Source organism: Caloenas nicobarica, chromosome 5 (assembly GCF_036013445.1).
Source record: "Caloenas nicobarica isolate bCalNic1 chromosome 5, bCalNic1.hap1, whole genome shotgun sequence".
Lineage (NCBI taxonomy): Eukaryota > Metazoa > Chordata > Aves > Columbiformes > Columbidae > Caloenas > Caloenas nicobarica.
Window position 1 is genome coordinate 42,344,187 of NC_088249.1, and position 26,927 is coordinate 42,371,113.

Consider the following 26,927-nt stretch of genomic DNA (forward strand, 5'->3'; position numbering starts at 1 on the left):
AGGAGTAGAGTTCAGTGCGAATTTGATTTTAATAATGAAAAGGAAATGTATTGGAACAATTACAGAAAGTCATTCACAGTCAAAATGTCTAAATCACCACAGAAACCTTTCCTCGGTGTGTGCAAAATTTGCTACCTTTAAAAATAACAGATCTGGTCCACTTAAATGCACTTTCTATTACCTCTTTCTTGTGCCTGTTCCCACAGGCAGCAGCTTTTTCTTTATGACTGTCTTGCTGTGCAAGAGACCTAGATGATATCTTCAGATGACAAAAAGGTGAGGAAGATGCTGAGAACAGCAAGCTGCTTCTGCTGATGTAGAGTTCCCATGCTGGCAGATGCCAATTATGAGTAGGGAAAAGTCCCCACAGTACTCCATAGGGGAAGAAAAGGAAATGTCTGTACCCTAAGAACTGGCTTCTGCCGCCAAGATGGGATGGGAACTGTACCAGAAAGGGAAGTAAAAGTGGGAAGTGAATGTGCAGCATCACCACGTGAAGAGTCTGTGCTTGCTGCAGTCTCCCATTTTCTGCCAAAGGCTACAAGGGAGGTGGTGAGAACTTGGCATGAAGCTCCCTGCAGCAGTTGCTTTGTGCACAGAGAGGCCAGCCTGGAGGAAGAGTCACACTTTAGACAAAATGCCAAAGCATGGCAAATAAAGGGATCCAGAGTCACCTGCAAACACCAATCCTTAATGGCGGGAGGCAGGGGTTGTTTGTTTGTTGTCCATCCAGTAGGGAAGATAGGAAGAAAAACTACAGAACTTGGCATTTAATCTAGTCTTAGGTTAACAGCTTTGCTACATCTCTTTAATTACAGCATAAACCCATTCTGCTAGTAAAGTGGAAAGGGCTTGTAGCTGAAATCTGGGCTGCCTGCAGTGCGGGATACTCCCTGTAATAGGTACTTGAATTTCAGAGGTGGAGGAGTTAAATTCAAAGGCTGAATCTTTAGACAGGGCCCAGGTTTCTTATCTACAGGGACTCTCCTTTCTAGAGCCAACATTGCACTAGAAATTGGGTATGGGTTTGCTATGGTTACAGGAATTCATCTCTCTGATGATGCTCTTAGAGGTTCTTTGGATCATATCATATACTCTGAGCTGAATCCTAAAAACTACTGCCAGGTTTTCAATCTTGTCCTGATTTCAGGCCAGTTCTCTCTTGAACCACAGTGTGAGGAGGGGAAAAAAAGACAGTTGCCAGCAGCAAGTACTTAGCAGCGTCAAGAAACACCTTTCACTGTGCCATCCTCTGCAGCAGTTCCCTCTGCATGGACAGCAGATGAGTCTTGGTGAACTGTTGGTGACCTGTGCCCTCTGCTCCAAGCCCAACCTTCCCACCATCATCAGCCCAATGGCTTGAGAGAAAAATCACTCAAAGCAGGTTGACCCTGAAGAGAGAGAAGTGACTCCTGACTGCACTGGATGTGGCAGCTGCTGGAGGCCCAAGCCCCTCTGCCACAGTCATGGTGAGTGGTAATGTTTACAATCACTGAAAGGAGGAAAACTTGACCAGCTCCAACTGGCCATGTTGGGAATCCCATACTATGGAAGATGGAGGACTGGGGGTACCACACAGTATACTGGCTTCAGAATTAAGGTGTCATTTCCATTAGAGTAGCTCAGTCCTCTCTCTCTGGGACGTCACCTTTAGAAAGCAGCCAAAAATCAAGTCCAGCTTCACTCTGGGAAGCAACGGCCAAAGCAGAAGAATGCTCAGTAACTGAAGGTGCCCAATGATCCTTAGGGGCAACACTGCTCCCTCCTACTGCCTGGGAAGGAGTTCAAGCAACTGTCAAGCCTGCTCTTCTCCCTCATTGGAAACGTGCCGGTAGCCGGGGGGCTGAGACTGTATGCGAAAGAGTACAGTCAAGAGGAGGATTATAAGGAGAAGGAGAATGGATCCACACACAGCCAGACCCACAAACAGTTCTGCAAAGGAGGAAACAAGTGGTCAACATGGTTATCGTCCAAGCTTTCCCCTTCCTTCATGCTCTGGTCCAGCCAGGACTCACCTGTGTCATGCATGGTGCTTGCTACCTGGCATTCTTGTTTCCAGTCCTGGGGAACAACAGCATCTGTGAGTTCCAAGAATCTTTGCAATGGGCATTTATGCTGACAGCCAGGGATTGTCAGAGGGAAAGGTTCCTTCCCGCTCTCATTCCGGAAGAACATCTCCACAGAGAAGTTACTGAAAACAAAACACAGCTAGATGTTGTTTGTGGTTTGTTTTTGTTTTTTTTTTCTCTCCAGCTAAAGTCATCCCTTCCCAAAAACTCAATGTGCCCACCCTCTCCTTTATTCTGGTGGTGGTTTTCCTAAGAGTCTGCCACTAGGAGCAAGATTGCATCCCCCTGGGGTGGAGCCTCGCCTAGGTATCTAACCCTTGAGGTGAAATCAGAGCCGACATCTTTACTGCAGCCCTCACCCATCATCCTCTTGGTACAGCTCAAATAAATGACATGAGGCGTATGGTGGTTGAATCTTGTTGTAGACATCTAGAGCCATCTGCAGTGCCACAAGTGTGGTATCATGCTGAGAAAGAGGGAAAAAAACCAAATCAGTCACCCTTATGGATGTGGCAGGGCAGCTCAGACCATAGCAGTAACAGACAGGGCAGTGCTGAGGGGATGTCACCTTTAACTTCCTTCTGGAAGATGGGAGAGGAACTGTACTGCTAGAACAGTGATCTGTGATGGTGCTAGAGAAGGAGAGGAAGTGAAACACAGCCGCCTATCTCCTGCATTGTTCTTTAAGAATTAATCCTTAGGGAGCAATCTGGGAGAGATGCTTGATGCTCCAGTCAGGAGGCTGCTGGAAAGGAGGCAGTGACTATCTACACTGCTGAAACATCACATCTGGGTAGTATCAATCCATCTACAAAATAAATACAGCAGTGGCCCCCCAAAGTCTGCCAGTCTAATCCACAAGCCTGAGCTAACAGAAACAAAGTGCAGGTTGGGAATTTTCCTCAGGGGCCCCAAAGGAATGATGCCAGATCGAGCACATCTCACCCAGCCAGAGGCAAAGATGCATGCCCTGATCACTGCATGGGCCATAGAGAAGACAGAAAGGGTTAAAACTATCACCAAGCCCCAGTCCCCTGTGAGGAGGAGGAGATTGATAAAAGCTAGCCCCCCAAGTTCTCACTTACTGCTGAATAGGCAAGTAGTTTCAGGTTCTGGTGGGCAGAAACATTTGCTGCTTTGGTTAGGTTTTTCCTTATATGATCCAGCAGGACCCCTGGGGAAAGGAAAGAGCTGGTAAGAAGCAAAAACTAGACAGAGCAGCATGAAGCTTCCTGCCCAGTGCACTCACCGCCTTGCAGACGAGCTTTCTCTACCCGACTGCGGATCCCAAACAGAAATTCAAAACCAAAGTCTTTTAGTTGCTTCAACTGAGTCATGACATCTTGTGTCACCCATACAGGCAAATCCATCTTGTGTGCTCGCTAGGAAGAGAAACAGAATACTTGGCTGCAGGTAGCACAGTTTGCAGATTCATCTGAGAATGGGAGTCAGGGTGTCTGGAGTCCTGCCCATACTGCTACTGATTTTGTATTTTAAATACAGGCCTTTTCTGTTTATGCTTCTGTCCTTACCACTGTGCTGCATACAAAGAACATACGTGGGTTTTAATGTTATTTCAGAACTAATAACGAGAAGCATAAAGATTAAAATCTAGAGGCTTCATTTCTGTGAAAGTGCAACTGGACTGCAGGGTTATGTCGTAACACCAATACAATGATCTTAGGGCATTTACTTTACGGGTAGTTGATTCTGCCCTGCAAATAGCATGCGGTCAGAAAAAAAAATTAAAAAGACAGATAAGCGAGAGAGCAAAAACTCAGGGTTTCTGATGCAGCTGCAGCACAACTTCACCAGAGGCTCTGAGTGCCACTGAAGGATATTTGAGAAAGTTAGTAAGCGCTCTGCAAATGTAATACTGGGAGGCACCGCTGACAAAGGCCAGTACTCAAACCTAGAATACACAGAACTGGGAACCAAGAGAAGAATTTGCTTTGCAGCCAACCCATTACAAGAAAGGATTATTTATACTGGCAGCCAAACAGCAGTTGTGGTTCCCTGGCGTTACGTGGAGCAATTTTCTATGCCACATCCCATTAAACTGCCAGAAGATGAGGCTGAATATTCTTAAGGGCCCACTCTATCAGAGTGGTTTGGAGGAATTCACATCAGCAACTTGGACATTTAGTTAGTTTTTCATTAATTTAAAAATAAAATATCTGGTTAGTTCAGCTGTTTCTTGGACTTTTTTATTTTCTCCATCCAGATGGTAGAATGAATCTATTGGGTCAGGTGAGAAAAATGATCCTTCTCTTTGAGGCACTGTTTGTACGAGTTAGAAAAAAAGGAGGAAGCCCAAAGCAGCTAAAGAGACTGATCAGCATGAGGGTATGGTTTTGAGAGTAAAACTCCCCTTCCTCAAAATGCTCTGGTTGCATTTTGGGACAGTGAGCTATTCTGCAAGTTCTTGGGGATTATAGTGGTTATGAGCTGGCTTTCCAGGCCCAATTTGCAAGCTCATTAAGTGAGACTTGAAAATGAAGATTTGAAATTCTTGACCTCTCTGACCAAGGGATTTTTTTGTTACCAACAGAGTTGCTTCACTGTGATTGTTACAAGACAGGAGATTGGTTTTGTGATACAAAGGGCAAATTTACATAGTGTGGTGCAGCTCTGGACTGGAATATTCTCAGCTTGCAGGAACTCAAGGTGCTACTTTACATAGCAAAATGCAATTCTATGCAGATTTATCTTTTACATCCCTAAAATACTACATACCACAGCATACCACTGCCAGCAAGCTAAGTAGCTTTGCACATCCAGAGAGTTGACACAGTGTCAAAATGTTTGGGTTTACTGTTTCTCCCACAATTAGCTATTAATAGTTTGACATGAAAGATCTCTATAACTTACTTCATCATGCTGTACAGTTACACACAAATAAACTTGTGTGCAACAACTGTAAGTCTCCTGGATACATGACCTTTACTTCAGCATTACTGCAGCACAGCTAACCTGATTTTTCATTTTGTTTAGGCCTTCTTGAGATGTGCTCCCAACAAAACTCCAAATGAATACAGAGTTGGGTGCCCCACCCCAGAGAGTAAAAAGGTGACATCTGTCTCTAGAGTGGCAAAGGACCTTATAACAGGTAAAAAAAAAAACAGATGTGGGTAAACCCCACTTAACCTAGAAGAGCGTTTTCTTTTAGAGACGGCATTAACAGAAGCATAGAAAGAAAAGCGATTGATCTAAAGTAACAGGGAGGTAGAGGTAGAAGCAGGAATAGTCCTAATTTAAGCTCTCAATTTAAATCATAAAGTTAGCAGTCCTTCAGTTTCCACAGATCTCACTTCTACCTTAGTTAACTCAGACTTGTCAACAGAGATCTAAAGATTTCAGATTGCAGTCATTTTCTAGTGACTTTCGAAATATATTTATTATGCAGGTGGGACTTTTTCTGGCTCTAGCACAGTATACATCTAAGCTACAAAGCAGGAGGTTACAAGGTGCAAAAGTAGGTAATTCTTGGCACATGCCACTGGTGAGTAGGAACTGTTATTATTCTGAAATTAGAACATTACTTCTAACTGTAGGGTGGGAATGGTGATAAGTTGTTTTGTGGGATTTTGCAAAATGATATTCTACCAAATTCAGTGAGCCATAAAGACTGAATTCCTGTGACTGTAAGATGACGGCCAAACTTACTTCACAGAACAGTGTGTCATACACGCTCCAAACACCCTCAAGAGAGACATCCCGGATCCCAGTCTCATTTGCCACCATCTGCAGGAATTGCTGTAGGTATGAGAAAAGAGAAAGGCCTTCAATTTTCTAATCTCATACTGTATTACATGCACAGGTATTCCTACCCTTTTCTCAGAGCCCTGAATACGTAGAGGTGATAATACTTTAACTACAAGCCTAAGACCACCTTATCTCATGCAAACAATCACTCACCCAACTCTCTTTGGTCTTATTTATGTACTCTGCTGAGTGCCGAGTTTCGTTCTGTAGCTGTTCATATCGTGGACAGGGGGTCAAAGGAAACTTCAGTAGCTGGGCAGAGACAACAAGAGCAGCCAGGTCACCAAGAACACTTCAGTACTGAATTTGCAGTCAACACGCGCAACTGTAATGAAACTCTGATGTGGGATGAATCTATCGAGAGTTTCAAGTGCTGCCCTCTAACAGACTCCGGGTCGTGTGTGGTCTACTGTGGTCTTGCAGCGAACACAGCCCCTGAATTCTCATCTTGTTCTGAGAACGGAAGAACCTTTGCTAAGCAGGTCCCAGGAGAAGTTCAAAACAACCTGAATTGAGACTGAAGCAAAGACTTTTGGAGAAGTCAGCATAACACACTACTTGAGTAGTCAGTAAACATCCTTGAGACTAACTTACCCTTTCCTCAGACTCTGGCACTGTGTGCACAGGGATAGGCTGCCAGGAGATGTTGGGGTTGAACATCTGGTGTCCCTCCGGGGGATACAGACCTGCCAGATTGGCCTCTGCACTCATAAGTGTCCGGTCACAGTCTGTGCTGCGGATGAAGATCTGCCAGGACAGGGACAGGGCACCATTAGTAACGTTAGACCAAGCGATGGTGCTCGGATGTGGGACGATGCACTCGCTGAGGAACACTGCAAAGTGCCCTGCAGCTGCTCATGGGCAACAGGGTCACAGGAGCTGAAGTGACCGAGCCTGCTGATGTCAGGCTCGACAAAGCTGTACGAACGGACATGAGGACAATTTGCTGCACGACACTGGAGCAGTCTGTTCTGGATCAGTGCAACAGTGCGGAGATTAAAGACAGAAAGGAGCCTGAATATGAGGAAGACAGAGATACAGAAGGAAATGCACTATATTTACAGAGCAAGACTGGGGCCTTCAGTTCTCAGTTCTAGGAATGACCTGCTGTGCTCACAAAAAAACCTGCTGTCTTCAAGCCTCAGTTTTTCCATCTGAGAAACAAAGACATGAGTGATCTGACTTACAGGAGAGGAAGAAAAAGCAGAGTGAAGATTTTATTTGATCATCGTAGGCTCTTAGGATCAATGGGCCAAGAGTTATCCTTCCAGAGCTCAGAGAGAGAGAGAGAGAGAGATGAGCCAGAAAAAAGAGAACAAGAAAAGTACAGAAAAATTAAGCAGGTCAAAATGGTGAAACTTTGGCATCCTGGTATCTGTGTACTGAAAACACTTACGGGGAGACTGAAGAGAAACTAGTGATAAAACGAGAGGTAACACATAGGAAATCATGAAAGAATGTACTAGAAAAAAGCATAGGGAGTCTGAAACAACAAGAATAAAAAGCCAAAAGAATGAAATACATTGCCAAGACTGGGATTTTTAAAAAATATATTAAATAAGGAGAAATAGAAGAAAAAAAAAATGCTCACTCTGTATAGCATCTCCCACATTAAGTCTATCTCAAAAATTAACAGTCATGAGGAAAAAAATAAGTGTTTTTTCTCTCTGACAATTTCTACCCACTTTTACCTCTTAACTGTGACTTGAAAACAACTGAACCTGTACTCGTTGGACACAATTGCTTTCATCCTCTGTAAGCTCTGAAGAAATAGAAATATTTTAAAATATAAGGATCTAATTCTAGACGTGTCATAAAAACCAATTGCGCCCTGAGTGTACATGCTTTCTTCAGCACCTTTTGCCAGGGCTCCAGCTTGTCGCTGAGTCAGATGACAGATGGTCATATGGTGTCACCCAGAGGCAACACTTCTTATAAGGGAGGTTGCTCAACCCGAGCAGGGGTGCGGGCTTGGTTAGCAGAACAGCTTTTGTTTGCATATGCTTTAGTTTGTTTTTCCTTCTCAAGCAAGAGAAGGAAAACAGTTTCAGCTGGCAAAAGCTTTGTAAGAGTAAAGCATGTTTGGAAAGGAACTACTAAAGAAGGTTAAAGGATCTGTGTTTGAGCTGATGCTGGAAATTTTGTTGGTGAAGCAAATGTCAAAGAAGGGACGCAATCTGAACTATGGCAAGCTGGGTATTTACTGGGGAGCCCAAAAAGGGGAGAAACAAAAAAAAATGTACAGGGATTCTCAGTCTGCCCCGTCTGGTCAATTGCCAAAAGTGAGCTCAGGTAAAATGACTGAATGGATACAGAGCCCGTAGTGGGACAAAGAGGTCTTGACTGCCCACTGTCCATCCAAACCGTGTGACAGCATGTCTCTCCTCGTCACACTTGCTCATGTTCCAGTTGACTCACCCCACTTTGATCAACCAGCGGGGATATTTGGGGCGGATTTTCTATTTCCTTGCTTTTTCTTGATCTTTCAAATTTTCCCATGCTTAGCATGTGGTTTCACAAATGGCTCCATAGCTTTTAATAAAAAAAACCCTACCAGTTTCTCAAGAGCTATTATAAAGTGTGGCAACGTCCTGGAGAGAGAGAAAAATTAATAGCTTCGGGGGACTGAAAACACGGATACTTTACAGGTGGTAACAAACAAGAGGATCCCTTCTGGTTAGTAACTACTGCTTGGATGTACAGACTCCTCTGGGATCACCCCTGCGGCGCACTGGAGAGAGCAGAGGGCAAACGGGAGCTGCATAATTCCCCAGTCTCGAGTAAGAAACGAGGCCCGGCTCCAACAGCGTACTCTCGGTTTGTTGCCCCGAGTTCAGAGCGGTGCAGCCGCTGCCGGCCCGGGCTGGATGACCTCGGCACCGCCCGCCCGGGCCCGACCCGCGGCCCGCCCCTGCCCCCGGCACTGACCTCCCGCCGCCGGTACGTGTCGCTGAGGAAGCCCCGGTAGCGCCGCCGCAGGGCCTGGCCCAGCTCCCACTGCTGCCGCATCCCCACCTGCAACAGCACCGGCTGGTCACCGACAGCCCCGGCTCTCGGGCCGGTCCCCTCCCGCCGCCCGCCGCCCGCCCCGCACTCACCTGCGTGAGCTGCCCGAAGCCCTGGGGCCAGGCGGCCTCCTGGAAGGGATCCCGCGGGTAGGCCTTGATGGGCGAGCGGTCCCCGTGCCGGTACACCTGCGGGCGGCACCGCGTCACCCCGGCCCGGCGCCGCTGCGCGGCCCCCTCCCGCCGCCCCCCTTCCCCCTCACCAGCGTTACGAAGCGGAGGCTGCGGGGGCGGGCGGGCGGCGGCTGCAGGCAGAGCGCCAGGACGAGCAGGACGGCGCCTCCCCAGCCGCGCCCCGACGGACCGGCCGCCATGGCTCTTCCCCACACCGCCGCCGCGCGGAACCCAACCGCTGCCGCCCGGGGGCCCGCACGGACACCGTTTTCCTGCGCGCACCGGAAGCGCCGCAGCCGGGGCCCCGGCGGCCGCCACTCCTGGCGGGGGGGCTGGCGGGGGCTGGGGACGCCCCTGCCCAGTCAGGCCGCGCACGCGCGCAGTGCGGCGAGCACGCGGGCGCCGGGGGGGCGGGGCGGGGGCGGCCCCGGGGCCTTCAACGGGATGCGCCCCCCGCGGGGACGGAAGCGCCGGGCGGCGGGGGCGGCCCCGCTGCGCTCTGTGGTACCGGGCGAGGCCGAGCCGGCGTGCGGACGGGGCCGGGCCTCAGGCGGGCCCCTGCGGCTGCTCCCGCCTCCTGAGCGGCGGAGGCGGAGCCTGGCGGCGGGGCGGCCGCTCAGCCCGCCGGCCTGGGCCCGTCGAGGAGCCGCGTTCCGGCCAGGTCGGCCCGGCGGGGTGACGGCGGCGTCCTCCGCTGGCCGGCCTGCCCCCGGCAGCCCTGCGAGGCGGCCCCGTGGGCTGCGACCAGGTGGGTTCCCGGCGGCGGGAGGGAGCGGGAGGGTTTAGCTGCGTTTCGGCGTGCGGTGCGTGATTGCGGCTCCTCGCAAGTAAAGCGGTACCTGAGAGCTCTGTCTCACACCCGCAGTCACCCGGCGGCTTCTTCTTACAACAGAAAAAAGTTTCCAGGTGTTCAGGCGTCGTGAGTGATCTCTGAGGTAAAGTTTTAATGGACAGAAAGTGAAAACGCGCCGGCCGCGGTCCGGCTGCCCTGGCTTCGTGGGTCGGTAATCGCCTCGTCCCCTGAGTCGGCCCCAGGATGCCGGCGTCAGAACGGGAACCTGGGGCTGTGGCACAGAGCCCGGCGTCGGCAGGTTTCACCCGCGTCCGTTCGTTCCTCACCAACCTCGGTGGAATTACGTGTGTGAGGCAACGCAGCTGCTGCTGCCAGGTGTGCCCTTCAAACAGAGGGAAAAATCATAGGTGGCGAAATGGATTTCGTGATGTTTAGTGCTCGTCTCCACCTCCCAGTGCGCGGAGGGAGGAGGTTACACGGTGTTCTCAGCTTTCGCTTTTCTAAGGAAAGAGGGAAACGTGGCTCTCGTGCAGAGGAGTCTTGGGGTCATGAAGCCAAATGGCTCAAACCTCAGCTTGTTTGTATGTGTTTATTTGGTTAGAACTTGGTGTGGTTTGCAGCATTAGGAAGTTACATGTGTAATGTCTGAGGGTGCTCAATTATTTATGAAACAGAAGGGTTATGTCAGCACAGGCTTAGTATAGCATTTAAAGTACAGATGGACAGAATAACGTGTTTAATTTGCTCATGCTTGAACGCTTAATGAATTAACACTGCTGTAGTTTCATATCTCAAGGAAAGCACGAACTTGTGTTATTTTTTGCTGAGACCGTATCACTGGGGTTCTTTGGAGTGGGGGAAAGAAAAAGTGATTTGCAGACGCAGGCTGCACGTTGTTCCTGTGGGCACCTGCTTTTTATCGTTCCACCGGCTTTGCCACTCTCCTCCCGGTCAGGACGAGGGCTCGGAGCCGGCAGCGGCTGGGCCGCGGGGCGAAGCTTTGCGCACCGGCGGGCCCGGAGGAGCGTGGGACAGGGGGCTGGGTCCGGACCGTGGCCGCGGTTTTAGCGGTCTGCGATTGCCGGGCAGGTTTTGTTGGACGTCGCGTTTAACGGAGCGGCGCTGCCCGGTGCTGCCTCCGACCGGACTCGCGGGGGCAGGCGCGCGGGGGGCGGGGCGGGCGGCGTCTGCACGTGACTCGGGGCCGCGCCGCGCGTGACATCACCGCAGCTCCGCCGCGGCGCCGGGAGCAGCGCCGGGCCGGGCCGGGCCGCCCCTCCCGCCGGCGGCTCGGGCACCTGCGCCACAGGGGGGGGACGGTGGCGGCCGCACATCGCTGAGGAGCCGCGGGCCGCGCCGGTAACTTTTCTCCTCGGCTCTGCTTGTCGGGGCGGCGGGGTGGGCGCCGCCTGCTCCTCGCCGCCCGCGGGGCCGACCCGGCCGTTCCGCGTATCCGTGACTCACGGCGGGGGACGGGGACGTGCTCTCCCGCCCCGCGGCTTGCGCCGGCCTGAGCCGCGGCAGCGCTTCCTGGGACCAGGTGCCGGCGGCCCAGCGCCGCCGGCCCCTGTGGTGCTGCCGGTCGGGCCGGCGCTGGAAGGAAGGCGGGCGGCGGCGACCCGTCCTGCCGAGCCGCCCGGGGCCTGGCGGGGGTGCGGGCCGGGCTGGCGGGGCCCGGGCGGCGCGTTTCTCCTGACGGCTCCGCGAGTCCCGCCGGGCGGGCTCCCCTGCGCCGGGGGCGGGAGGGGGGCGCGTTCTTGGCGTGAGCCGGGGACTGGCGGCCGTGTCCGGTTCGTGCTGCCGGCGGCAGGGCCTGGCCTCTCGGGCCGGCAGTGGCTGCGCAGTTGCGGCGTTGGAGGGGGTCCCTCTGCTACAGAGGACGGAGAATGGGCAGTAGCAGCGAGTGGGTGGACCTGGCACATTCAAGCAGGCGTTTGGGGGGGGATAGCGTTACTCGTGCCTGTTATCATGCATCTAGAGATTCTGGATCTCTGCTGTCTCTGAAGATTCTGTCAAGTGCAGCATGGAGATGTTTACTTGCTTTGTGGTGAACTGTTAGTATTCATCTTCCTTTGTTTCCTCTGCTCAGCTCTGCATTTTTCTCATTCATCTGTTGCATCCTGTCAACCCAGGTCATGAGCTTTCTGGGAAACAAACTTGTCTGCACAACTGCAAGTTTGCATGGTGCTGTTAAAAGGTAACTTTGCTTGCCTCGGTGGTGACTCTTCATTGTGCTATTTCACCGCCACTCATTGTGCTAAAGTCCACCGATCTGTCACAACTGGTATTTCATTATGAGACAGAAGCAAACCTTGGGTCACCAGTGAATGAGAAATACTTTATCTCCTGAAATTTCCTCCCCCCCCTTTTCTTTTTCCTAAAGGCACAGCCGGGCCCTTCACTGCAAAGCTTTTTTGAGGGAGTCTCCATCACTGAGTCACGTTTCTGACTAACTGTTTGGATCACTGCCTGTTAGCCAGTTTCTGGCTATGACTGCAGGTTATGTTTGTAGGGAAGAGTCCTCAGCTCTGCTGCTTGTTCCAAGGTACATGGAGTATCTGCTGTTCCCCAGGTGTCAGGGAGAAGGCTATAGCTGAGGACAGACAGAAGAGAAAGAAAAAGCTGTTTTTTACTTCTTTTAGTCACTGGTGGGCTTGCTTTGTGGAGTGAGTCTTAAGACATAACCACCCTGCTGAGTAAGAAACAGAAAAAGATGTCTTCCAGTTAGGGAAACAAATGTGGTTTGAAAATTTCAGCCAATTGTTGTAGAGCTCAGCTACTCTTTCCTTTGGGCTGTGGAAAGAGGACATTGGACATGGAACACATCCTGCCAGGACTGGATGGAGTTTGGCCTTGCTGTGCTTCTCTGCTGTCACACCTGTGGCACGTTCGCCAAGAGATTGCTGCTGCTGCAAGACTTGTGAGGGCAGACTGACTATGCGGCTTCCTGGTGTAACCCCTTCTTGAAATCCAGCACCGAGTTCAGTCAGTGATAGTTCTTCCTCATACCTGCATATGCTTGTGCATCCTTCTTCATATGGGAAGGCCAACTTTTGCAGGAGAAAAGCAGGAGTGAAAATAATTAACAACCTCCTTCCCCTCACCCCCCAACAAAAGTGGGGGGAATGAACCCAAGCCAGCCTCAGGTAGCACAGAACATGGCTTGTTGTGGAGCTGCTCAGGAGTTCTGTAGCTGCTATAGGAAACCTGCAGCTACTTGTATTGCAAAGATACACAAGGACAAGGACTGTAGAAAGGGCTATATTTTTATGAATTGCCTAATCTAAAAAAATAAGAAACAGGAAACTTCATTGGAGAATTAGTGTGTCCTGGCTGCGTGCCTTGGGTTACCGTCATCAGTTGTTTCCAGTTGCTGCTGCAGGTCTCTGTGCCTTGTCAGCATGTTTCCTGTACCAGCTGCTGTGCAGTGAGGAGGCCGGCAGAGGCTGTGCAGAACAGGGATGCAGCCACGACAGTACAGAGTGTGAGTTTGCTGCCTTGTCCTGATCTCATACCTGCAGGAAGAGTCATGTTCCCAGTGTGTTAAAGTGCATTTGGTTGCCGTGACTTTTTTCCAAGAAAGACGGTTTCCAAGAGCACTCGTTCTGTGGTAGGCAGGACAAATTTTTTGCTGCTATTCAGTGTTTGATCCAGTAGTGATGGTCTAGGACCTCAAAAGTCATGTCTCTTTTAACTGGATCTGATCTGGTATGGTTGATTGACAGTTTTCAGAATTTTAAGTTTTGAATTCAAGGTCTTTAATTGTTGCTGTTTTTCAGAAGTTGTGTTCCCATATACCCAGGAAAGAATATAATGTGCTTTGTCTTGAATGTGTTGAAGGAGGATCCTGCTTTCTGATGTGGAAGCAGCTGTTGTGAAAGTCTCATTGTCACAGATGTGTGGGTCTTTGCATGTTGAAATAGGAAAGCTTACCAGATTGTCACTCTCCTTTCCCTCCCCTCCACTCCCCCAAGGCATAAGATTTACAGACCTGGCAATCTTGGAGAAAAATCAGTGTTTCAGAACTGACTGAGGTCAAACCCGTCATACAAAGATGTTTTTTTGTTTCCTTAGGGAAAATAGTTCTGCTGGTCTGCAGTAGGATGTGTTACCTTGTTTTCCTCACAGCCTAATAACTTAGGAAGGCAGAATCACCTTCTCTTGGCTGTGGAAACTGTCTCAGTGGGAAGGCACTTTGTCTTAGGAGGGAATTCAGGGAAATGCTTCCCGCTGACAGGTACAGGTCTGCATTTAGACTGCAAACAGGTTGGACCTGGTCATTAGATCATACTTCTGCTAATATACAAGGTTTGACTTAGCATTTTCATTGCGGTTACTGTGGTTTGAAGCTGTATTGTAGTCAGTTTGGGTTTGAGAGATGTGCATAATATTGTTAAAGTAGATGAGACTGTCTATGTTTTGGCAGATGTTAAAAAATTTCTCTGTTAGAAGTGGTATGATGGGTTATTTCAGCACTTCTGTGCGGTTTTTGTTCTGTGACTTCCTGCTCAGGACAAAATACCTTTTTTCATTTTTGGAGCACAGACAAATTCCTTTCTTGTGTCCTCACTAAAAAGGAGACACCCCTGGAGCCAGCATAGCTTGCACTTTTATATCTGGAAATCTCAAAACCAGATTTCCTGTAAAGCAAAATTACTTTGAGTATCAAGAACAAAATGTTAAGATGATATACTAATTTTTGGTATAATTTCATAAATTGCTTTGAAGTATACACTGTCAAGCTTTTAAGTATCTTACCTGTGGAGGGCAAAGGCTATTTAGGGTAGTGCACAAAGGCGAGCAGAGCACTACAGACCTTCCAGTATGTTTAAGGGAGGGGAAAAGATAAATGTTTATTTAGTGGGAAGTTGATGAAGAAATAAACAGAACAGTGTTAGAGAATAAGAAATCTAATTCTTGTTTTGAACAGACCAAAACTAGTGTCTGTGGGATTAAGAAGGAGAACTAGCTCATGGGATGTGAGGATTGAAGCAATTTAAAGGCCATGTTGCAGAGTCAGGTTGTATTGTTTACGAGTAGAAACCTCACCGAAATGTAAATAGGAGGTGTTAGGTGAGTATCAGACTGGTTGCTAAAGCAGATGACTGACAAGAGAGTAGGTGTCTCCTGGAATGTAAGGCTCTCTGGTTTGTTTTAAGGTTTAAAAAAAAATATTGGCAAATGTAGTTGTGATATGTATTGAAATAGAAGTTATATACTCTCTCCCCCCAGGGAGAGGGGCAGTCTTGGCCTGCTGGTCTTAGCACAACTCTGGAACAAACAAGGTTAATGGGTTTAAATCAAGGCTTCTCACTTGCTGATTTAAATAATGATTAAAATCGGTAATTTAAATTTAGTTAATTTAAGCTTTATTTTGCATTTGGTACTTTCTTTAAAGGAAGGCTTATTTTAACTGTTCAGGCTAATCTGTTACTGCTTTCTGCTAAACAGGATGATACAGTGTTTCTTAATACACCCATTTATATTATTGTAAGACAGTAAATGTTTACATTAGAAAACAGTCATTTGTGTTGACTAGGTGAATAGTTTCTTTCCTCATGACCTGTTTAAAATTTCTTTTGAATAATAAGGTCAAATTAAATATGCATTTATTTTTCTAATTAGACTATAATCATGCACTGAATATGCTGGAGTGTGTGCCATTAAAACTGACTTATTTTAACAGAATAGTGTTATCTGTACTTAGCAAAATGAACTGGTTGTTTTCGGTCATCATGTCCTTCCAGATCTTAGAATGAGCATAAGTCATCCTCCCTTGTCTTGTTTTTATTCAGAAACTGGAAAAGAGAAACAGGTCTCCCTCAATTTATGCTGCCTCCCCCAACTTTGAGTGAACTGAAATAATTTCATAAGTGAATTGAAGAAACAAATCTTTCTTTAAAAGGGCAGAAGGATTAGTTTGGTACTTCAGTGGATTCTGGTTCTGTGGACTCAGTGACTTTCTCAAGTTTAGGAATTATACTCTTTTAACATTCTCTAGCAACCGTGTGCTGCTTGGATAGATTGTGCATTTATTTGTCTAAATGACTGTTTTAGGCTTTATCATAAATTGTCATTAACTTAGGAAATAAATTTAATGAGTGTAATCTTGAAAAATGTGTGTAAAATCCATCTAGAGGAAAATGTTTGGAATTTAAATAGTCTATCTAGGGCCCTTATAAAATGAGGGCAAAGAGGTAGGCTCGTGCAACAGCTCTGAAGCGTATCTTGGTTGCCAGGGTCATAAATGCAGAAATGTGCCAGCCCCCGTAGGATTCCACATGCTGTGCCAGTGAATTTTCCTGGAGGATTTTACACATCAGGCTGCCAGGTATGCACGCGTAGTGGCTTCTTGCACGCCTACCAGCAGGAACGCATGTGCAAATGTTTGTGGGCATGTGAAGTTGCACGGGAGCAGCCCTGGACACTCGCTGTGATGGTGCTTGCCTTTCAGTCCATGCACATGTGCACACAGAGAGGCCTGGGGCCAGCCCTCTTCCCTAGCGCCCTCTGGCTGGCAGAGCGGAAGGAGAAGCCGTCACCTTGCCTTCAGATACCACCTTTGTGAATCCTGGTCTTCCGAGTGACTGCTTCCTACCCTCAGCCGTTGCCTGTGGGAGAGCAATAATCTTCTGTTTTTTCTGAAAGGGCCAGGAAGAAGTTTGAAAGATGGCTTCTGTGTTGACAACTGGTGAGGGGGACAGATCCTCAAGCATCTGCGGGTCTGGGCAGGAAGCCCTCGGGATTTGATTTAAGGTCCATACAGCCTGCAGACAGGCAAAGTTGCACTGCCAGACCTTTAAGGAAGGTGTCAGATTCCCTTCCTTAGCAAAAGAAGAGGGCACTTCTGTTGTGAGGAGTGTTTTAAAATGTAAAACACTGATAACAGATGCTACATTATACAATCTATGTTTATCTAGGTGTGTTTGAGAAGAAGGGACTTAACTTTCTGGGCTATATGGGACTTAAGAAAAATTTTCCCTTGGTCTCCAGAAAGCTCCCAAGTTGCTGTTTGTTTTCCTAGAAATAGGACTGGAGTGGAGAAAGCAGAAACCTTTGCCTGAAGAAGGCATAAATTTTCTCCCCATCACCTGTACTTTGAGGGCATTTTCTATCATGCTGCTTCTAAGCAGCAGCCTGGGGTGAAGGCTGAGGAAAAAACAAGAAGAGACTGCAGACTTCGTCCTCCTTCATTTCAGTATCATCTCCAACTGCTACTCCCTGATACTTGCTCAGGTTGGTGCCTTTAGCAGTGTCCTAGAATCTGTGGCCATCCCCACCCTGCTCCCTTGATACAAGGATCAGAATAAGAAATCCAGCCACCTGTTGGCTTAGCCCCATTGTCCGCTCCCACACACTTTACACTTGCTCACGTTTTCCAGCACTCATGTTGGGTTTGCAATTATTTCTGAGAAGTCAGGTGATGTGAGCTGTCAGTCTAATGTTTGTTTGCTTGCTTCGCGCAGACCCTGCCGCAGCGGCACTCTTTGCAAAGCCGCTGGCTCATTGTTTGTCCATGGGTCGTGTGGTGGCTTCCTTCTCCTTGTGGAAGGTGGTGCTGGAGTTGGGAATGGAGTGGGCTCCTTGCAGCATGTTGCTTGTGACAAACTCTGACAATCTGATGGTTACGTTCTTTTGCCTTTTTCTATTAGAGCCTTTGTGCAGATTTTCAGTCTCTTCTGGGCTTCGTTATTTGGGCGAAAGAAAAGCATTTGTCTGTTAACACCTCCCATCTCTTTGTGCTTTATTAGGGCTCCTTCAGGATGGATGAGGGTGAGGCCTCCTGGGCGATTGGAGATAACCTGTGAGGAGAGGCAGTGGCTCTGGTTTCCTATCTGTTGGGTGTGCTGTGAGCACAGCCATTTCACTGGCTAGTGTTTGAGCGGTGGACTCTGTCTGGCTCTGGACTGTTTTCCAGCTGAGTATTTGTGGTGATGTCAAGCAGTGTGAGAAGGGAACATATCTTGGCAGGACAAAGTCTGCAGAAAGTTCAGTTCCACGTTTGGCCAAGAGCCTTGGAGGGAATGAGATCTGCACACACATTCTGCTACACAGCCTGTCACACGCCCTCTCACATGCTCCCTTCCTGTCACACAGATCCTCTTTCTCTCATTTTCAGACCTTTAACCCTTCCTTCCTAGCTTCCACTCTGTGCGTTTATTTAAAAAAAAAAAAAAATCCCTCCTCCTTATTTTGCTGTTATTGTACCTTATGTTTAGTTGCAATGACCCCCAAACCAGAACTAGACCACACAGGCCAGGATCCAGAGTATTAATGTCAAAAGCGGGCAAGTTTACTTTGCAACAGAGCTCTTAATAGTTCCTTATTCTGACCTGCTCCCCTGTGCTGGCCTTCACTGTGTTTCTTGGCAACTCTTGTGATCTCTCTTCTTGCTCTCCTAAAGTCTGCTGACTGATCTAAGTTTGCCTATGTACATCTGCTGCAGGGTGGCAAACCCTGCCTTTCTTAATCTTGTTCTTATAAGAGCAGTCTTAGCAAAACCTGCCCAAAATATATCCCTGGTAATGGATGGATGGGGAATAGACTAACAGTCAGGCTTACTTTGAAGCAATTTAAAACTCCATTCCAGTATCCTTCCAATGTGTTCTTTATATGGGTATTCCTGTAGTACTGTTACTTCTTCCTGACCTCTGTGCTACATCTAGGGATGATATTTCTATGAATGGGAATTGGTACTTTTCCCTTACTGCCCTTAAGGGATTCTTAATGAATTTCCTGCCTGTTTTGCAATCCAGTACTGTATTTCTGTTTTGCTTGTGAGCGGTAGTATTTGTTTTGATTGATGCTTTTAGGTGGGATGGTGCTTGGATACTAAGTGCTCCATAGATACATTATAAAAAGGCTGCTTCTCAGACATCCTGTTTCAGTTATGGTGATACGCAGCATGTTGTTGAAAGTACTCTTGAGGTGGGAGGAAAGGAAGAAATCAGAAAAATGAACAAACAATTGCACCATAAACAACTCCCCTCTTATTTTCTTTCCTCTTTTGACTCTTATTCTTCATGTTCTTTTATTTCATAGCTGCTAGAGGATGCAGAAGACTAGTTTGAAAGAGAAGGTGGTCTGGACAAGGGTCTAGGAGTTGAGGGCTTTTAAGTTCTCTTCCCGGCTTTGCTAGGATACATCCTACAGCTTTACTTGTCCTTGGTCATCTTGTCTTCTTGGTAAAATATTACAGCTCCTTCTTGCTTCTGTTACCTGTTTTAGTAGTGGTTCAGTGCTGACAGTGGATTGGGCCGTGTTCTGCTCAGAGGGGACAACAGCAGTTTGGGTACTGATGTTGAAGAGATGAGGTGGGACAACCTGGCCAGCTGAGCAGGTTTCCCTTTTGCGATGCCAGCTGATTAAAGGCACTTGGCCAGAATAGGCATGGGTCATGAAATGTTATTCGCTGACTGCATAATTTAGTGGGTATGAAATGATTTTTAAAGAAACAGTCAGGTAAACAGTATGTTACAGTATGTTGTGTGTTCTTGTGTTTTTTGTTTTTTTGTGGTGTTGTTGGTTTTGGAGTTTTTTATGTTTTGGTTTTTTGTTGGTTGTTTGTTTTTTAAATTATTATAATTTTCTGCATACAGAAAGAAGGCCTGCAGTGCTCTTTTCTAGGCATAATCTAGTTGGTTCTCTTATTGCTTATGGACCAAGTTTAACCCTTTTCCCTGGCACCTCAACTTTCAAGATGTTATTTTGGGTATTCATTCATGCGCTTTTTTTTTTTTTTAATGTTCTGATCTCTTACTTCAGTTTGGAGATAGCATTAGGATGACATCTCAAATCCGCCATGAGTCAGACTTGTGTTCCCTGAAGCAGAGCTGTAACATCTGTGGAACTGAGGGTCATAAAGCAGGAATGTAGGATCCAAGGTAGAGTTTTCTTTTGTTGTGTAATGTGGTGCTTCCATGGAAGTCTACAGTGATTGAAGAGAGAGGCTTCTCTAACACTTTTTTTTTTTCCTCCCACTTTCATACAAGCCCTATTAAAAAAAGATCCAGCTTTTTGAACCTGGCTGGTTATTGCCATTAGCTCTGATCTGGATGACACTATGTGTTTACTGTCTCTTTTAAACCCTGTTCTCTGGGAAGACTAAGGAAGCTCTGGGTTTTAACTGTTGCTTCGAAGAATGGCTGGCTGTTATGTTTTGGATAGCTATGTGTGATTGTGCAGAACAAGGTATTGATGGCTTAGTAAAGCTAGAGAAGGAATCCAGAAAGAAACAGTCTGTGGGCGTGTTTTCTATGCTGCCATGCAGTGGCATTTATAAGGAAACTATGGTGGTGGGGTCAGATCTCATTTTCAGCCTTCAAGTAGGACGTGATGAGCTGTCACTGCACCTAGAATGTGTTAGAGCTGGTCAGCAGCAGGAATGATGAGCTGCAAACATCTCAACTGTAATTTTTCAAAGCAGGGTCTTGCTAGTTAGCAGATTATTTTGTAGTAGAAAGTTTTCTAGGTTGCTTGAACACTTTTTACATTTGATTTTATTCTTTGTGTGTGTGTCTGGTGTGGTTAGATGTGCAAAAGAATTGCTCCACTAGCCAGTACAAGGGCCCTAAGAAGAAAAACAATCATGCAGACCAAAACCACCTTTGCATAAGTACATTTAGATGTGCAAGGGAAAAAAACAAACTAACTAACTAACTTACTGGTGGGATAGCTTAATTTGCTTGGGGAAATTTTGAGTGGTACTGGCAAAAGCATGCTGTTGCCATTTTAAAGTGAGTTTTCATAGGAAGAGTTTGCTATTACAGCTGATGCTGACAAACATGTTCTGTAGACAAGGCTCCAGGCTGGATCCTCTCCCTTCCCCTTCTTCCCATGGAGTGGCAGAGAGCTGCCCTTTGCTCCTCTGCTGGCAGGAGAGGGCAGCTATTCTGCTTTGTGTGCTTCATCCTCCTGGGAGGAGCACAGATGGGATTTTTCCTGGTGGAAGCTCCTATCAAAGCTTCAGTTGTGCTTCCTGCCATCTGAAGGTCAGTGCTGATAGCAGTGTCGAGCTGTCCATGAGCTGGATCTGCAGACAGATGTGGGGGATTATTGCAGTTCAGCTACAAACAGCAAGTTCTGCTTGTGTTCATCCCCGTGGTGCTGCAGAAGCTGGTGTCACTCCCAAGTGGCTGTGCTCAGTCTGCTCCCCATGTCAGGACACTGGGTTCACAGCTCATCTGGCCAGACAGACCTGAGAAAAGATGACCTGTTGTTTTGCAAGACAGCTTGGAGGGGAGGGGACGGTGGGGGGGATGCTGCTACAGTAGCATCTACCTTGCTGTAACCCAGTGCATGCCCTAGTTTTTGCTGTTCCTAAGGTGGTTATACTCTAGGTTAGCCAGAAGCTTGAAAGCTTGAGGTGGCAGTAGAAAGCCTAGAAGGGACTGGAGCTTTGTTACCCAGACCTGCCTTGTGCGGTTTTAAAGAAATTTCATGGCAGCAAGGTGGCCACGTCACTCCTGATATCACTTGTTATTTATTTCCAGTTCATCAACCAGGGAAAGGTCTATCCTCTCTTACCATTGTCTCCTCTCTCTCTCTGTCTCTCTGCCTCTTTCCCTCTCCCTTCATCAGAGGGGCTGATGCTTCCATGCAAACAGGAAGGGAGGCGAGAGCAGCCCTCTGTGCAGCGTGGATGAACTCCAGTAACCTCGTCTCCTTTCTCCTCCTTCCAGTTGCAGGACCACGGGCATCTGGCAGGAGGGAGGGAGGAAACAGAAAGGCACAGCCTGTTTCAGGATCTTACCCACCCTGAAATCCATCACACATTTACTCTTTTTTCCTCTTGCTCCTTGTGTTGACATGGCACTCTTTGGTCAGACAGAAACCAAGGTGAAGACAAGGGCAAACCCAAAACCTCAGCCTTGGACAGGCAAGGAATAATGAGAGGCAGTTGAGGGGGGAGGGAGCATCTCCTGCTGGATGAGGCATGCAAACAGGAGGGCTGACTTGCAAAAAGATTGCTGTTGGGGTGAGGAATTCCTCTGCAGAGCTTGTAGGTTCTTCATTGGGATGGAGTTGGCGCGTTGTGTCTTCATTTAATGAGAAGTTTGGGAAGCCCTGTTCCCAAAATGGGATCCACAGCCTGTGTAGGAAAGAAATCCTATGCTCTGAAGATCATAGACAAGGAGTGAGTTTGGGCTTTTTTTATGTGGAGTAAAGCAAAAGTACTTTGGGCTGATTCTGCCCTGAATTATTGCATTCTAATTCACTTTGCTAACCAGTTTGTTCAATAGAGAGACTTCTTTTCTGTTTCAGTCCTATATTCCCTCTCACTTGAAGTAAGGTGGAACGGGTTTCTGTTGCCGCCAATGTTTGTTTATAATAGCATACTCAGTGGGTCAAGAGCGTCTAAGTCATATTAGTTTCAGATTCAGAAATGCCTGCAGACCTCTTTGCATTTCTGTTGTAAGGTCTAATTTTAGAAGGAAAATTATGGGGACTGCCCTCTGGTTTCCTGGAGCTCACCTTTAGGGTGTTTTTCTGTAATCGCCTGACTTTCCCTTCCTCAGTTTCCCTCTATTCCTTTTAGGCGTACCATCTTTTGGAATAACGCCTTTCATCCTGCTGTACGCCATTGTTACACCTTCCTGCTTCTCCTCCCAGTACTCTTTCAACCAAGTGAGACACCCAGCAGATGTCACGCTATGTGTTGAGGCCAGACTAAAGCCAAAGGAAGTCTTCACAATGACAGCTGGTGCTGCAGCGAGAAGCCGGTAAAGCTCAGGAATGCACCAGTTCAAAGGAGGAGATGAATGCATGGCCTCTGCCCCCGCCAGCAGTCAGGAAAGTCATGGCTAATAAAGGAGTTGGTCATCAGCAGGAGTAAAAGCCAAAGTAAGAGGTGTAGGGGGTGGGGGAGAGTTCTTCTAAAACTCAGAGCTGGAGAGGCAGAGGTGGGAATAAGACCCTTAACCTGGGGGCAGGAGACCAGGATGGAGCTGCCCATCCCTGAGGAACACGCTGCACAGCCTGGCTTGACTGGTAGGGCTCTTCTGCATAGTTGGCAGAGGTGGTAACAATTGCAAGGCTCACAGGCCAGTGCTGCACACGTGGGCAGCTGCTGATGGTCAGCTGAACCTTAGCTCAACAGCAAATTAAAACAGTCTGGATGCTGTAGCATTTTGGGGACTGACAGTGGCTTACAAACTCCTTCCAGCGGGTGTCTTTATGCTTCTGAGAGATCAAAATAGATAATGTGATTTCAAACGGTGTCCCTGCAGTTCTCTGTAGAGAGAGATTTACAGCGGATGCACAGACCTGGGCTTCCTTCCCTGGGAGATACAAGACAGTTCGTTCCATTCTTTGTACACATACTGTTCAAAATAATTCTTTATGCTGTCCTGTTGCATGGCTTTGCACACCTTGCATTTTGGTGGTTTGTCCCTCCCATTGACAATCTGAAGTTGATTATTTTTCCTCACGAGTTTTAACAGTTTTCACATGCAATATTATTTCATTTTCAGAGTGACAGATTTGCATAGGATTCTTTTTCTGCCCTGAAAGGTACAAGTGTCTCTTTCAGTATATTCCTAATTGGAAGCTGTTATATGTATACTTCTGCCCCGCTTACAGATCTACTAGCTGCTCTGCATTTCGTGGGAAAGGTGATGACGCAGAGGGAAGGGAGAGGAATGAGCCAGCATGAGCTGGGAATAACCTTTTGTTTCTCTGAGACAGCTACAAGGTAGTACCAAGTTCCTTGGGAAGGTTTGTGAAAACACTCTGGCTGCTACACGAGAGATAGTGTAGGAGGAGCATTATGTCACAAAATACCGGTTACTCCTTATGAAAGGATTGGAACAGTGGTGTCTCCTATGGGGCTTAGTTCTGTGCTGGTGCTGTAGGATCCTGTGAAATCTCAATCTAACAGTGTGGGGTTTTTTTCTTGGCCATTTAGATCTGCAGCCAGCTTCTGATACCTGAGGTAGCATCACCACTGTGCAAGTTGTGCATTTAGATTTCAGCAGAGACTCTTATGCATGGTTGTGAGCCCGGCTTTCAGAGGTAGATTCAGATTGTGTGCTGGCACTTGTATTGCATGGCAGACCATGTTTAGAAGCCAAAATGCCAAATAATATCCCTGATTTAAGTACCTCTGAAAGACAGCTCTTCCTATGGGATCCATTTGTTCACCAACAGCCTGTTAGGCCCATGCACAAAGGCACAGTCCTGTTGACACACAGCTGTGTGATGCATGAGCAGAGTCATGCTAATGCATGTATACAAATGTGAGGTCTCTTCTGCCTGATGCTGATGTGCTGCAGAGTGCATGCTTGTGATTCATTATGGAACTGAAACATAAGCATGTATTGTACCCTGGCAGAAGGCTGTAGGATTTTGTAATTTACAGGACCAGGACTCTGACCAGTAAATCCTGTTTTGAAAGATCCCAGAGACTTGCACAAGCTTCCTAACAAGCTACTGTTTCCTCTGAACATTCAGTATTTGGAGGTAAAGGACTCATTGTGCTGTTCCTCTGATTATTCCTGCACTCTACAGTACAGTTTTTTTTCAGAGATATACTTGGTCTGGTTCCTGATCCTTAAACTTCTCACAGAAAGCACCAAACAAGAAACACCAGGGAGAGGACAGACCTGTTTAGTAGAAGTGTCACAGTAACTGCATCTGGCTCATTTGGTTTCTTTGTGTGCTGTGCTGCCCAATGCCATCTCTACTTGTTCTCGATGAATGTGGGACAGAAACTAGACATATTCTGTAGCTTTGTGTCTTGTTGATGACAGGTCAGATCAAAGACTCCCAGAAGAGTGCGTAAGTGCTTTACCTGGGCTTGGAAGAGGACTCAGCTGAGGGAACGGGGTGAGATGAAACTTGTTGCTGGAGGAAGTGGTGAATGTTTCTGGCACTTGGTGTGAGAGCCAGGGCTGCCATCTCTAGTCTCTGTTACCAGTACTTTCTGTTGCAAGAGTACTTGGGACCATTGGTATCTGAGTTGTTCCATTGTCTCAGAAAAAAAAGGGAAAGGGAAGAAATGGAATAGAGTGAAACTGGTGGTGACACATTTCAGGAATGTTTCGTGTCTCATTTGAGACATAGGTGGCAAGGGCTGGCAGAAAATTGTTTCCCTTAGCCTTTCGTTTATATCTACTTCCTCACTGGAGCATGTCTGCACATCAGGTTCCTCTGTTCCAGATGCTGTGTTAGAGAGAAGTAATTGCTTCATCTTTTGTCACTTGGCCAGTCCTGGTTTCTAAAACTGACAAGAGTTGAGACAGACGGTGGGAGGCAGCACAGCAGATTATGTCAAGAAGGCAGTGTTCCTTCTTGCAGTTATGGCTTGCATCACCCTTCTACACTCTTAGTTGAAGTGGTGGTGCAAATAGGAAAATGTGAGCCTCTAATAACATGATTATTAGCGTAAAAGTCGAGAAGATTTTTAGCAATTTGAAAACAATCCTCATGTATTTCTGTGAAAACTAACTCCCTGGCCTAGTCATACAGCCTCTCGCATGCTTGTGGGGAAAATGCTAGTTTAGATTTCTTAGCACCAGAGTGCTGCTGTTTGGACAGTTTTCCACAGCCTCCAGCTGTTACTGGATCTACAAAACTAAAAAATCCTCTGTCTTAGGAACAGAGAAGACAAGAAGATTTGCCTCTCTGGCCCATTCTGTTTTGGGAAGGCTGGAGGCTGGTGCACGAAGTAGGAACGTGTGGGTTGGTTTTACAGCATGAAGAGAGTGGCTGATCGGCCTTACCCCTCACCGTGTCCTGGGTGTGCCCACAGATTTATACCCCCCTCCTTGTTGGTAGCTGCAGACTTCTCAGACATTGCCAGGAAGTCTGTAGTCTCTTAGAAACTCCCCTTTGGGCTCCAGATGTCCTGCTTACAGCAAGTTTCGTTCTTGCAATGTCAGTCATGGTTGTGTGAATGACATCGTTTTGAAATCCCATCAGGCCGTACCCTCCTCTTTTGCTTTTTGGAATACATTGCGGTCATGGTTGGGTTGCAGCAAGACTGGGTCACTGAATTGAAGACAGTGGGGCCTGAGGACTGTCACTCAGTCCCTCACCTGGGGGATCAAACTCGTCCTTTGAAAAATTACTGCAGTACTGCTGCTGGTGATTCATACTGCACAATAACTAATGTTTGAGTGAGTCTTCTCTGTGGTTTAAAGGAATGTGGAGTTGCACCGAGGGAGTACACTTAGCTTTCTTGTTTCGTGCTCAAACACGTTCAGAGACAACTGATACCAACACTGGTGAGGAGCTTACATGGGACTAGGAATACAAGTCAGGTTTGGGTTTGTTTCAGTGAAGTTCCTATCGCTATCTGATTATCTGTGCCTCTCCACAAGGTTTTCAGTTGCTGCAGGATTTACTGTGGAGACTTTTTTAAAAAAGGAAAGTTGCTTGTGGTAGCCATGTTCCTTTGAGGACTGTGAGTCTCTTTGAATTTGTTGCAAATCACATCAGCTACATACAGCTAGGTTGTAGTCTCCCACAGTAGCTCTTCTTCCTTTCTCTGGCTTTGAGTTTCGTATTTGCTGCTGCTGCTTTTATCCTAGATAGCCTGTTTCTCTGGTGGTTCAGTGGCTGTGTGTACCAAAGGGGAGTGAGCTCCAAATATACAGTCTGAGGCTGTTTACAAAGATCACATGATGTGCCCTGTGGTTTTGAACACGTGCATCTATTATCTGTCACAGTGTAATGGGAGATGGCAGGAGCTCAGCAGCCTTGACAATATGACTGCATTTATACTTGATGACTGGTTTGTTTCGGAGTACTGGGAGGGGGGCTGGTTTCTGGAAGAATTGCTTTCATCTTTGCCTTTGGCATTCTAAGAAAAGTTGCATGATCTGGTCCAAATACCCAGGAGGGAAGAAGCAACTTGGGACTGTGCTCCTCTTGCCTCTTCCCAGCCAGCACTGCAATGTGTGAGGCACCTGCGCACTTGGGGCTTTTGTATCTGGGCTGCTGCACAGCTTTCTGTCACCTGGATTTCTTAGGGAGTGGCAGGCTTCCAGCCTTGAACTCAATCACTCAAGTTAAACTGGTACAGGCCTTTAACGTAGTTGCTTTTTAAATCAGTTAATCCCTTTAGCTTGCATTGGTAAATCACTGAGTTAAGATCAACTGATCAAATGCACGTCCAAT

At 47.3% G+C, this 26,927-nt stretch overlaps 2 protein-coding genes across 4 annotated transcripts in view; one reads left to right on the forward strand and one right to left on the reverse strand.

Moving 5' to 3' along the window:
• Positions 1–10: 10 nt before the first annotated feature.
• ACP2 (acid phosphatase 2, lysosomal) lies at positions 11–9,360 on the reverse strand. 2 transcript variants are annotated; one of them, XM_065637100.1, is made up of 11 exons: positions 9,103–9,360; positions 8,933–9,028; positions 8,763–8,849; positions 6,429–6,581; positions 5,988–6,086; positions 5,736–5,825; positions 3,319–3,451; positions 3,155–3,243; positions 2,429–2,535; positions 2,016–2,191; positions 11–1,932 (listed from the first exon to the last, which is right to left on the reverse strand). In XM_065637100.1, the coding sequence occupies exons 1-11, from the start codon at positions 9,211–9,213 to the stop codon at positions 1,796–1,798; spliced, it is 1,278 nt and encodes a 425-aa protein (XP_065493172.1). In that variant the 5' UTR covers positions 9,214–9,360; the 3' UTR covers positions 11–1,795. The 2 variants fall into 2 exon arrangements, with proteins under 2 accessions (XP_065493172.1, XP_065493173.1); XM_065637101.1 differs by lacking the exon at positions 6,429–6,581.
• A 78-nt stretch (positions 9,361–9,438) lies between these two features.
• NR1H3 (nuclear receptor subfamily 1 group H member 3) overlaps positions 9,439–26,927 on the forward strand; it is a 30,336-nt gene continuing 12,847 nt past the window's right edge. The window contains exon 1 of one of the 2 annotated variants that reach the window (XM_065637102.1): positions 9,439–9,761. The gene's annotated coding sequence lies outside the window, so the exon portion shown is untranslated. Of the gene's footprint in view, positions 9,762–11,060; positions 11,166–26,927 lie in introns of those variants that run through there. The other variant, XM_065637103.1, reaches the window with a different exon arrangement.

Coding starts and splice junctions, on each gene's coding strand:
- ACP2 (XM_065637100.1), bottom strand. CDS start 9,213: ATGGCGGCCGGTCCGTCGGGGCGCGGCTGGGGAGGCGCCGTCCTGCTC. Junction 9,029..9,102: donor GCCTCCGCTTCGTAACGCTG/GTGAGGGGGAAG, acceptor TGCCGCCCGCAG/GTGTACCGGCACGGGGACCG. Junction 2,536..3,154: donor AACTACTTGCCTATTCAGCA/GTAAGTGAGAAC, acceptor CCTCTTTCTCAG/CATGATACCACACTTGTGGC.